Here is a 12,719-nt window from a genome sequence, read left to right as displayed (position 1 = left end):
TCCAAAGATTTTGCGCCTAATTCTTTTGTCAATTTTATGTTCTGGTTAAAAACCAGCCGCGCTGTGTTCTTCGATAAAAAAAACATCGTTCTCGATGTCATGGACCTCACTTTCGTAATAAATAACAGCACTAATACGTCCGCTCATTTTCAACCAAATTATTTGTCGAAAGAAATTCAAAACAAAAAACATTATGCAAAAATATAATGTTTCGTATAAATATTAACATGATAAATCAACTTATACCTTCTCAACTTCTATTATTCTAAACTTCTTCAATTTCTCTTGTTATAACTTATGCAACAAGAGAATGAAATTTAGGTCATTTATAGCCTAAGAGATAGTGGGATGCACTGTCACCAGCACTACTGAAAAGGGCATCTACCTGGGAGCTTTTTCAGTACTTTTGCTGACAGTACATCCTACTTAGAGCGTTTTTCAACCCCAACTATCAGATTTCCTGAGAATCTCGGGATATTTTTTCAGAACCATCTTTTCAAAATTATTTTTTTAGAATTATCAGTACAAAAAAAGTGACCAACTAGAAGCTTTTTCTGTACTATTACTGATTGTGTATCCTACTTAAAGCGTTTTTTCAAAAAAAAAAATCCATCTCGTCAAAATAATTTTTTTAGAACATATCACGTCAAATTTATTTTTTCATATCCCATCTTGTCAAATTTATTTTTTCCAAAACAATTCTTAGCAATTAAAAAAATTAACCCTAAACCCTAAACTCTATTTTTTTTCTTAAACCCTAAACAAACCCAAAAATCCTAAACCTAAATCCTAACTTGCAAATAACCCAAAAACCCTAATCAAGCATAGGAAAAGCATGTCCCTGTCAGCACTTTTTACTAAAGCATGTCCACGTTAGCACGCTTTTGCCTGACATGAGGAAAAAATGCGTCGTCATCAGCGTACTTTTTTGCATTATCCCCTAAAAATGCGTTCACATCAGTGCGTTTTAGTATTTTCGGTCCATACCCATCATTATTTTTTTTTGAATGGTACATTTCCGTAAATAATTTCGAAAATAGAACTTTATTAGTACTATGCCTGCAAATGACTTAATTAATTTTTTAAATATTTTTTAAAGTTTTTTTACAAATAAACACTAAAAAAAAGGTTAAAGCTCTCTTTACTCCTCACAACTGTCCATAACTAAAAAACAAATAAATAAAGCAGGGTAGGGGCTGGGGCAGATGGGTTACATGTGGAGCATTTATTTCTTTTAATTATTTAATTAATTATAATAGTAAACTATGCAAATAATTAAAAAAATGTTATAATATATTAATACAAGTGATTCAAAATTTAAAAATAACTTACAAACATAAACAAAAAAATCAAACATGATAAATATTTAAAATAATATTATAGTATAACCTCATGTTTATTATGTGATGAATTCTTATGGAGTATAATTTTCATTTTACTATAATTAAAAAAATCAAACTATAGTAAAATGCTTACAACCAGATGTTTAAAGGTTTGACTGATTGCTGAGAGGAAATTGGCCCCTAAAGAAAGCAAATTTCACAAAAACAAAAACAAACCCAAAACCTGAAATCCCAATATTCGCCCACCCATTTGCAACGATCACCTTGAAAATCACATATCCATGGAGTTTAATTGCTCATCTCCTACCACCATCCCTGTGGTTTCAACTTTTGCATCTCCCTTTGACACTTCTGCCGCTGTCAATGGCTCAGACTCCACGTCAACCAGGAAGCCCATCAGCCTATGGCCAGGAATGTACCATTCACCAGTAACCAATGCTTTATGGGAAGCCAAGTCCCAAATCTTTGAGAGACTCCTTGACCCACCAAAAGATGCACCCCCACAGAGCGAGTTGCTCACCAAAACCCCTTCTCAAAGCAGGACCAGCATCCTTTATAATTTATCATCAGACTACATTTTGAGAGAACAGTACAGGGATCCCTGGAATGAAGTTAGAATTGGGAAGTTGCTTGAAGACCTTGATGCTTTAGCTGGGACTATCTCTGTCAAGGTACTTTTTTTTTCCTTTTTTGCAGGTTGGGGATTATAAATTAGCAATCTTTTTTGTCTTTTGAATGGCTGAAGTTGTGTGGTTTGTTTGTGAATTAGCATTGTTCAGATGATGATAGCACAACAAGGCCTCTTTTGCTGGTAACAGCTTCTGTTGACAAGATTGTTTTGAAGAAGCCTATTAGTGTTGATATTGATCTCAAAATAGTTGGTTCTGTCATATGGGTTGGGAGGTCATCAATTGAGATTCAACTAGAAGTCATTCAGTCCACGAAAGGTGCTTTAATCTTAAACTTATGATTAACTCACTGTAATTTTGCATTTAAGATGACATATGACTTTGAGTATTTGCAGATATGTTTTTTAGTACAAATCTGTTGAGACATTATATACTTTAGTATTAGCTATCAAGAATGCATAAATTCCATGTCAGTAGTTTCTTCACATTTGCTAATTCTTCAGACATATATAGCAAATTACTTATGGATTTTCCTAAGATTCTGATCTTTACCAAGGCCGTGGAGCATAATTTAATCTTTGCAGAACTATTGGAACTCTCAGTCCTTTGTAATTAATCTTAGTGCTAATGAAAATCCAAGATAAAGCATGAACTTGTGTACCTATTTTTAGTTTTCACTTCTCATATACTCTATTGATCATGCTACATTCCTTACAGATTCCTTTTCATAACTCGTATATCGATTGACGAGAATTAAAGCCTTATTTGCAGGTTATTTATGTAAGGGTTATTTACATATAACCTCTTTCATTTCTCCTTGAGGCTTCCTGCAGTATTTACTCATTCCTCTTCTCTTATTCAATCCATGATCCCTATAAGTTTTGTCTTTTTCTTAGCAGGAAATCTATGTTATTTGATATGGATTTTTAACTACCCTACCCCCACTTTTTCTCACCCCAATATGGAAAAGACTGAAAGCATATTCTTATTGAAAACCAACCAAGTATGCTTATAAAATAGACATTGTCTGCACAATTTCACACTTTGTCCTTTAAGGAGAAGCATGTTGTCCTTTGACATTTTATGCAACTATGACTCTTTGAGTTCTGAAGTATCATCTTTTTTTTTAAAGATACCAAATCTAACTTATCTTATGATGGTGAAAATTGTTACTTAATGATACTTTGCCTCACCCTCAAGGATAGTATTCTTAGCTGAATGTTTATTCTCAGATGACATGTTTTAATAGTCTTGGTAATGGCACTGAGGTTCCATAACCTAGACACAGATCACAATTCAGAGTTAATGAGAAGTAATTCGTAGTTCATCAAATTGCAGAGCTGCTAACAGTGTGATTCTGTAGAAAGTCTTTCATTATAGACATTATCTTGAAGTTTGGCCATGTTTGAGACTTTGATTAGATGATGTTATTTCATGCAGAAAACACGGATGTTTCGGACTCTGTAGCTCTAACAGCCAACTTCATCTTCGTGGCCCGTGACTCTAAGACTGGGAAAGCTGCTCCTGTTAACCGGCTTTCACCAGAAACTGAACGTGAGAAGTTTCTATTTGAAGAAGCTGAAGCTAGAAGCAAATTAAGAAAAAGAAAAAGAGTAGATAGAAGAGAATTTGAACATGGGGAGATAAATAGACTGGAAGCACTCTTGGCTGAGGGCCGAATCTTCTGTGATATGCCAGCCTTAGCTGATAGAGACAGCATTCTTTTAAAGGATACCCATCTTGAAAATGCCCTGATCTGCCAACCACAGCAGCGCAACATTCATGGTCGAATTTTTGGAGGTTTTTTAATGCATCGAGCTTTTGAGTTAGCTTTCTCAACAGCTTATGCATTTGCTGGACTAGTACCTTGCTTTTTGGAAGTTGATCATGTTGATTTCTTAAGGCCTGTAAGTATCTTCCTGCTTTTTGTAGAGCTTTTAGCATCAACTTGTATATCTATCTACATATTTATCTTTCATGCTCGGTGTTGTTCGAGATTATTCGAGCATTCAACCTCATTTTATTTGGCCTTCAATCATTATTTTATGCATATCGCCGTGAAATAGAAGACCAGAAGAAACTGTGACATGCAATATTAACCGTCCTTGAATTCTTAGAGTGCCATGTTTCAGCATCTTTGATTTGCATTCCTGTTTTGATTTAAATCTAACCTTACCAATGTGTTTTCCCTAATTCTTGATCTGTTTAGATGAGTGTGAAATTTTGTAACTCTAGTGAAGAATACATGTAGGTTGACGTAGGGGATTTCCTTCGTCTAAAATCATGTGTTCTGTACACGGAACTTGAGAACCCTGATCAACCACTAATTAATGTTGAAGTTGTTGCTCATGTTACAAGGCCGGAGATCAGAACAAGTGAGGTAAGAGCCTTGGACTTCTTAATACCACCATTAACTAATTTCATGGTTTATATTTAAATTACATAAACGTGTATCCATTATGCAGGTATCGAATACATTTTATTTCACATTCTCCGTACGGCCAGAGGCAAAGGCCACCAAGAATGGATTTAAGATTCGAAATGTAGTTCCTGCTACAGAGGAAGAAGCGCATCGAATTTTAGAGCGCATGGATGCGGAGATGCTGACACGGAAAAGCCAGTGAAGCGGGGGCAGATCAACACATTTCTTACATCACCAGTTGATGCTATTTTAGTATAAATGTGGTGATAATTAGACGTAGTTATGAAGCATAAATCAACCTGATTAGCGTTTGGGATCATGTTATTATAATACATGACGAAACAGTGATGTCTATTTAGGTGAACTTCAGTTCAGAGTTGAATCACATATTCGAACAATCGTTTCATTTTCATCCCACTCGTTCACTATAAAATATATAAAAATTCAATTGTATCCGAATTAATCACCTCATTTGATAAAATTAGCTCTTAAAAAGCAACTTTCTTATTTGAATTGGTTTCTTTCTCGTAGTCATAAATTTGCCTTCTCATTGCGATCAAAACAAAAAATAGCACACCTTTTTGGGGATAGTTAAAGAAACTAAGAAAGATTATTGAATGATTAGAGCTTCCGTCTAGTCTTGCCATTCCCTTCCAATTTCATATCGTAATGACCACAAAAAGATCGACCCTTCCTAAAATTTGTAAGTAGAGATATATTCCACAAAATAATAAAATGAATAAATAAACCCTTTATTCCTCAAACTTGTTCCAATGATGGTTTCTTAACCCTTTTTATTTCACCATTATTTATATTTTTTTATTGAAAAGCATTTTATTTATATCTTATGAGATCGGAAACAAACCACACTTCTAATTACATTATTACATTGATAATAAGAACAGTAATCACAATGTTCATTTACCCTTGTTTATGGTTTTTTATACAGCTTTAATCACAACAACAACAACAACAAAAAAACCCTGCAAATATCAAGAATCAAAGCTACTACTATCTTTTTTTAATGTTAGATTATCAAATCGTAAATGAATGTAAAAGCCAAAATGAAACACAATTGTCTGCTAAAAGGAAAAGAAACAAATAAGACAGTGGCTTCAAGCCGATGTTATGACAAATAGGGAAGATAATGAAACAGCAGCTCCGATATGCCCTATTCTTTCTACAAAACAAAAGCTGCAAACCCTAAATCAAACTGATAGTATTTCATTTCAGGACTAGGCGTTTTAGACTTTTAACCAGACAAAATTATGTGTACACGACAAGCACAGCTACAAAATTAGAAAAAGGACGAAAGAAAATCAAAGTTTTGCATGTTACCAACAATGTTTATGATACAAAAAAGTCCATTTTCAGCAGCCCTATACCCTGCATTAGATATCCATCAATGGATGAATTCACCTTCTACACATTCTTAACTCAGTTTACAAGTTACTCTGCACAAAAGACAAACAGAGAGAGTGTGTTAAGTTAGAACCTTTAAAACCTATCTGCCATTTTAACACCCTTCCCCAACCCCATCTCCACACCTGAGCCCTGTGATGATAACAAATATAACAAAAAGGAAGAGTCTGCCTTAAAGAAATAATAATAACAGGTCACATAATGAACAGTGGGAAAAGGATCCAAATTCAACCTCGTTCAGAGTGTAGGCCACGTTTTAATATCAGGTCAAGAGTAGGAAGCAAATAATTCTTTTACTACTACACTATCTTTCTCCTCATTGGAATCTTGGGCCCCAAAACTAGAACTGTAAATACTTGAATGTGTAAATAATTAAATATGTAACCACTTCTAAACAGAAGTTAAACTATGCCATTCCACAACCTTTTCAGCCACAAGATTTGTCTGGCAACATCCACAGAACTCAGCAGATTCTCTACATCACTACCCTTGCAATATAGTTTTACCGATAAAAAGTAGAAAACAATAGATCTTATAAAAGCCAGTTGCTAGGCTACATGTATGAGATTCTCCATGTTCTACTTTAGACAATTTAAAAAACTGTAATAAGAACATTTGCAGCAAACATCCAAGTTCTAATCCACCCTTTATGCAATGTTATACTTAGTGTTCATAATTATTTCTTTGTTGTACCTTGATTGCCTGAGTTGAAAGTAGAAGGATAAAGCACATAATGTTATATGGAGGCGAAGAGAATTATTGTATATCTGGGGCATATTCATATACAAGTTCCAGTACATTTTTGGATTTTGATAATTGATTAGCAGTGAATAACTGGATAATATTGAGTATCAAGAGTAATACAATAAGAAATAAATGAAACAGCGAGATATGACATTCACCTCAACCAATGTAGAGAGCATTAAGCAAACCCTCCCATACTCTGAAAACCATCTGAGACAATATGAACTAGAGAGCCACCCTTTCAGCCTGCTACTTTAATTGCACCAACTTCATCAATTTTTGAGCTTTTATGCTGCATCAAATTAATTACGTACTTTGATAAGCATGATGAGAAAGTAGTTAGAAGACAAAGTCTATGGGCACCATTCTAGGACGAAATGAAGAGTTAGTGCTACACATATCACAAATATGAAAGATAATCCACATAACGCAACAGAACAGAGCATAATCCACAATTAGGTGCATTACCTTACTTTTTTTGTGTCTGTGAACATCACTAAGATCTTCATCTCCATCATGCTTCCTTTTCTGAAAATATATGAATTATAAAGAATTTTACATGGAATTCCATTTAAAATTAATCTAATTTCAAGATAAAAGTTTTTGATATACTTTCAGAAGACAAATTAAAATACAAACTTGCACAGGAGCACAGACCACGGTAGTTTAATTCCCGGGATCAGCACAACTGCTTATTTTTACTGATCAAAAGAAAACATCCCATGCATAGCTCAAAAGAAACAATGTTATTCTTGAACAAAGAATGGATAAATTAACAGACTGACTTTAACCATTTTTCCACTATACTCTGGACAAAACGTGTAAGAGGTAACAAACTTCCAACCTTTTCATGGTGCTTTTTTGAGTGATCAGCACCAGAATCATGATGCCCACTTCTATCCTTCTTTTTTTCCTTGTCTTTATCTTTACTTCGATCTTTATCTTTATGACGGTGCTTGTGCTTCTTATGCTCTTTATCCTTGTCCTTATCTCGGTCCTTGTGCTTTTTATGCTTCCTGTCCTTATCTTTAGCTTCACTCTTTGACTTCCCAGCAATAGTAGGAATCCCTTTTTCACTCTAATAAACAAAATGGTTAACAACTCCAACAGAAGTGATGCCTATTGAAGATAAATATTGTAAATAACAAAATAAACTATAGGGCCATTAATTTTTTACCAATTTACTGATTAATGGCATAATACCTAGAACCACCCTTTAGATTAAAAAACTTAAATAAGGGTAGTCTCAAAGCAGTAAATTTCTTACCACTGGCAATTCAACAGGAGTGGTTTCACTCAGCTGGAAAGCCTCCTTAAGAATATCAAGGTCAAAAGGCTGTATACGGACATTAGAGTCTCTGTTATGAGATGTATTCTGAATAAGCTGGTCCAGCTGCATCCCTTCTCCTTTTCTAATTTCAGTATCTCCCACCACATTATGAAGATAATGTGTATCTGAGATTGATACTGGAAGAGGTCTCTTGCAGAAGAAGTCATGGTGAGGCAATAACTTATAGTGACTTATAAGATCAACAGCACCGCTAAGTTCCCTCGGTCCTAAAGAAAACAGTTTCTTGTTAGTTGAAAAAGAAATATAACAATAACAATAACAATAACAATAACAACAACAATAACAACAACAACAACAACAACAACAATAATACCATATAACTTTACATGAAATTACTGTTACCTCAGGAATTTTCAATCCAAAAACTTCAAATGGACTGAACAAATCCAAAAACAAATGCAATGAAAACAAAGAGAGTGCAATAAAAAATCCACATTCTAAACAATAGTACCTCCTCCAAATTTCTTGCCTTCAGGATCCATGAGTTAATGATTCATGAAATATGTATCATCATCAGCTGCATTTTTTAGCGAAAGTCAGGAAAAACATCCACGAATAATCAAAACATCTATAAAAGTAAACAAAGATTACAGTAGATCTTCAGTAAGTTAAGCATAATCATCACAGGCAGCCTGCCCTATAGTGCAGAAGGGTCTTGCATATTAAAAATAAAAAAGCATACAAAACCTAGTCAGTACATCCTTTTTTCCAATTTGTTCACCTTCTGTGGCAGGCATGTAAAACAAGCATCTTACAAATTTCAAGTTCCAAAGCCAACTTTCACATCAAATATGCTTCCCCAGTGCAGCAATTAAATCTCTTTGCCCTCATCTTTCTTACAATTTTATTTATGTTCAATTATATAACTAGTACCAAAATATGTGCAGTAGGGTGAAAGATATGCCAAGAGAAACCGATAAAGGCCAACTTGGTAACCATATAACCCTTTGATTTCAATTCAAAAAGCAAAATGGAGGCAAACGCAGAATTAATATTTACATTAAACATATCAATAGAGGTTCATGATTGGATCCAGTAGGAAGCAATTGGCCCACTAACAGCTCAACTTTTGAGAATACCTTAGCATTAATTTCCTAAGCAAGCCAAATAATAGCATATGTAACTTTAAAAATAAATTCTAAATGCCTAGTTAATAGTCATAATTTAAAGAGAGTTTTCAAGCGATGGCAGTTTCAGGTGCACTGAGAAATTGAAATTACCCTCATGTAGAATAATACCTTAACTCCAAGAATTTCCAGTTTAGTTTCCTCTAAATTTGTTATGTGTGGATCATTAATTGGTTATGTGGAAATAAGAAGCATTGATAAAGGTTATTTCTTTACTGGTTCAAGCAAATTTAGACACCAGAATTACAGATTTAAAATAATTTGTTCGCAATTTTTTCTCAATTTCTCACTTCCACAGATTTTTTTTTCTCGGAATCTTAGGACATATATAAATTTCCAAGAGAGAAAAACAGACATGAGGAATAACTGCCGAAAGAATATTTTTCCAAACAATTACTAATTGTCTATACATAAGAATCAGAAAGAAAACCCAATCATAATTTACCATTGCAAAATTTAAAATAAAAACATTAGAGGGGAAGAAGAAAAAGAAGAAATCAAGAATACCTCAAACATGAAATCGCAAGTTCGCCGTGTTACTTTTTTCAGATCACGGGAAAGCAAAGCACAAAATTTCGAAGTTCCTTTTCTCTTCTTCTACTCAACTCACTCCTCACGCTTTTCTACCAGTAAAAAATTACCAAATCCAAACAAAAATCAAAACCGCACAAATTTTAAAACAAAGAAAAGGGGAAAGGAGAAGAAATTGAGCAGCGAAACCAAGAGAGGGAGAAAAAGGACGGAAGGGAAGGGAGTGGAAGGAAAGAGATGGTAGATCAGAGAAAGTTCGAGAGAGTTCTAAAAGAAGAAAGTCGTACTTTTCTAGGGTTTGGAAGGAGACGAACGACGATGCTAATAAATTTTACCTCTGAGGTTTTTGGGGTCCGTAGCTTCGCTCTCTGGATCTCGGGGTGTTTAGTTACCTTATTTGTTTATTTATTTTTTAATTTTTTTATTACTATAATAGTTTTTGTTTTTAGGGTGGGATCGAAGAGCGTCGGGTGAATCGGGTAATTCCACGCTTGCCAATGTTTTTCTCTACACACTCGCACGACGAGGGACCCCAGCCAAAAATGTGGGAAATTTTTTCCTTTTGTTTTTTTAGTAATTGGACTTAAAGTCACTAAACTATTAATAAATTTATATTTTAGTAACTTAACTTTAAAATATTACAAAATGATAGTTAAACTATTCAAAAAATTTCATTTAAATCACTGAACTATTTGAAAATTTTTATTTAAGCTATTGGATTGTTAAGCTTTTTTTTTTTTGTAAAGTCTAGCTAGCTTGTTCCAAGCAACAATTCGACGATTAGTAGGTAAATCAATACCTATTGACAAGTACAAAAATATACCTTAGATTCAAGTTGATCTAGCGATCAATATTGGAGATTGAAGAAGAAAGTTGTTTGGATTTTAGTTCATGAATTCATAACATTCAAAATTGTTTCATAAAAGAAAATTGAACTTTAGAAGAGAAAGGAAATGAGAGCTTTTTATTAGTGTCGACAATGCAAATAGAGAAGGCCATACAACGTTGATTTTAATAGCCTTATGACTTAAATGAAAACTTTTGAATAATTCAGTAACTATTTTGTAACTTTTTGAAGTTGAGTAATCAAAGCATAAACTTACTAATAGTTTTGTGATATTGAGTGTAATTTATCCTTTTCTTTTAATACATTTATATTTTATACATGAAATAATATTTGATATACTTCTAGTGGAGTTCTTAGACTCCACAATCAAGGGAGTTGACAAATAAGAGTATAGTAAAACATTAAAAATAAATAAATATTTAAGAAAAGTTATACGTGACAAATTTTGTTTGTAGAATAAAAAAGTATATTGCCACTCAAATACTAACTCTTTATACATTTTGTTTGTTTTATGAAAAATATTTTTTATATATTATTGTCTTTATTTTATGAAAAATAACTTAGTTAACAGAAAAAAATTACTGGTCAACAAAAAATAAGTTATTTTGGTCTAAAAATGACTTCTCCTATTAAAAAACATAAGTAATTTTCAAAAAAACAATTTTTTATGAGTAACTCATTTTTATATAAAATTAACTTGAATAAAGTACAATATTATTATATTAATAAGAAAATTTTAATTTTACAAAATTATTTAAAATTTTAAAATTATATATTATAATTTTCAAGATTTTTTATAATTGTGGGTAAGGTTGGTGTTGCCAAAGATTAAACCTAAGTTTTCATGCTATGACACAAATACTCTTGTCACTAGGTCAAAAGATTATTGGCATTTTTCAATATCTTTAAATGTATATATTTATATTTAATAGTATAATAATTTATTAACATAATTTAATATTTTAATAAAATTATTTAATATTATGATTTTAAATTAATAAAAAATTTTAACATTAATAATAATTTTAAATTTTGAGTAATATTCTTAATATTTTATTGAAAAAAATTATATTAATATTTTAATAATAAATATATATTAAATTCATAACTATTTAATAATAAATATTCTATAGTATAAAATATGAATATTTTAATAATATAAATACGGTTACTTGTTTAAATCCTACTTAAAATTTTTTTTATCACTTCTAGCTCCAATTTGTCACTTTTTGCTCTCATATAGATATATATAATATATGTAACTTCAAATTAAATTTTAATTAGATATTGATTATTATTATGTCTATAAATGATCTTATTATTATAAAATAAATTATTATTGTTAAAGGGAATACTTCTATAATATTTTGTAAAAAAATATGTTGTATTTATTTAACTGAAAATAAGTTTCAAAAAAAGATTTTAAGAAAATTTGCTAAACAATGAAAAATATGTTACACAGAATCATCAAATAACAAAAAATATTAGGGTGCGTTTGGTTTCAAGAAATAATGATCTTTTTTATTTTCATTTTTATTGGAAAATAGAAAATTAAAAATAGTGAAGAAAACATGTTTGGTTAAATTTTTTGAAATTGATTTTTGAAAAATGAAAATAAAAATTAGAAAATAAAAAAAATATGATTTTTGTTATGAATATCTTATTAAGTAGATATCCATCATGATCAATATAAAATTTATTAAGTAGATATCCATCATGATCAATATAAAATTTTAATATACTTTAAATTCTAATAGTTATTAAAATTAGATCTCTACTTCTTTTATACTTCTTATGCCTATAAATAGAGACTCTGGTGAAGCATTGTAATCATCTTTTTTGATCAATAAAATGCATTCTCTATTGCTTCCCTTTTTTTTTTGTTCTTTAGTCTCTTTATCTCTCTTTATTTTATAACACGTTATTAGCACAATCTTGCTCAAAGTGATTGTTCATTTTATCGACAATCAAATTTATTCTTCATAATTTTCAATATCTTTGACGGCAATATGCAAAGTTTTTACAAATGGTGAAAGATTTGATATCATTATCTATATGAAATCGAGAAGTAAGGTTCACTCTCAAAGTTTACTTTTTGATATTTGCTTGGGGATGATCTCTTTTTCTTCATTATAAAGGATGTTTATAATCACTACTTCTCATTCATGGTAACATAAGTCAATCTAATCAACTTCTTTTGAAATTTGATTTAAATTCTATTAAAATGTTCAATTTATATAATTCACTATTCGTATCTCTATGAATTTATAAAACTCTTCACGCATTTAGTTATTGGGATTTTT

At 31.5% G+C, this 12,719-nt stretch overlaps 2 protein-coding genes across 11 annotated transcripts; one reads left to right on the top strand and one right to left on the bottom strand.

Annotated features, from left to right (window-relative positions):
- The first annotated feature begins 1,200 nt into the window (after nt 1–1,200).
- Nucleotides 1,201–4,806, top strand: LOC107955006 (acyl-coenzyme A thioesterase 9, mitochondrial). The gene is made up of 5 exons (XM_016890704.2): nt 1,201–2,014; nt 2,113–2,290; nt 3,413–3,879; nt 4,224–4,352; nt 4,438–4,806. Exons 1-5 carry the CDS (start codon nt 1,625–1,627, stop codon nt 4,594–4,596), a joined length of 1,323 nt encoding a protein of 440 aa, XP_016746193.2. The 5' UTR covers nt 1,201–1,624; the 3' UTR covers nt 4,597–4,806.
- A 671-nt stretch (nt 4,807–5,477) lies between these two features.
- Nucleotides 5,478–9,975, bottom strand: LOC107955008 (mediator of RNA polymerase II transcription subunit 19a). Of its 10 annotated transcripts, none has more exons than XR_005916384.1 (8): nt 9,857–9,975; nt 9,546–9,661; nt 8,363–8,428; nt 7,828–8,117; nt 7,405–7,638; nt 7,034–7,088; nt 6,719–6,852; nt 5,478–5,848 (listed from the first exon to the last, which is right to left on the bottom strand). XR_005916384.1 is itself a non-coding variant. In XM_041097837.1 (6 exons), exons 2-6 carry the CDS (start codon nt 8,391–8,393, stop codon nt 6,802–6,804), a joined length of 666 nt encoding a protein of 221 aa, XP_040953771.1. In that variant the 5' UTR covers nt 8,394–8,428; nt 9,546–9,959; the 3' UTR covers nt 6,558–6,801. The 10 variants fall into 10 exon arrangements, 1 of the variants encoding a protein (XP_040953771.1); XR_005916379.1 differs by having other exon boundaries at nt 7,029–7,088; nt 9,857–9,974; XR_005916385.1 differs by having other exon boundaries at nt 9,905–9,967.
- Between the last annotated feature and the right edge of the window lie 2,744 nt (nt 9,976–12,719).

Source organism: Gossypium hirsutum, chromosome D07, assembly GCF_007990345.1.
Source record: "Gossypium hirsutum isolate 1008001.06 chromosome D07, Gossypium_hirsutum_v2.1, whole genome shotgun sequence".
NCBI classification, from domain to species: domain Eukaryota; kingdom Viridiplantae; phylum Streptophyta; class Magnoliopsida; order Malvales; family Malvaceae; genus Gossypium; species Gossypium hirsutum.
Note: the sequence above shows the minus strand (reverse complement) of the source record. Positions and strands in the feature narration are given on the sequence as shown.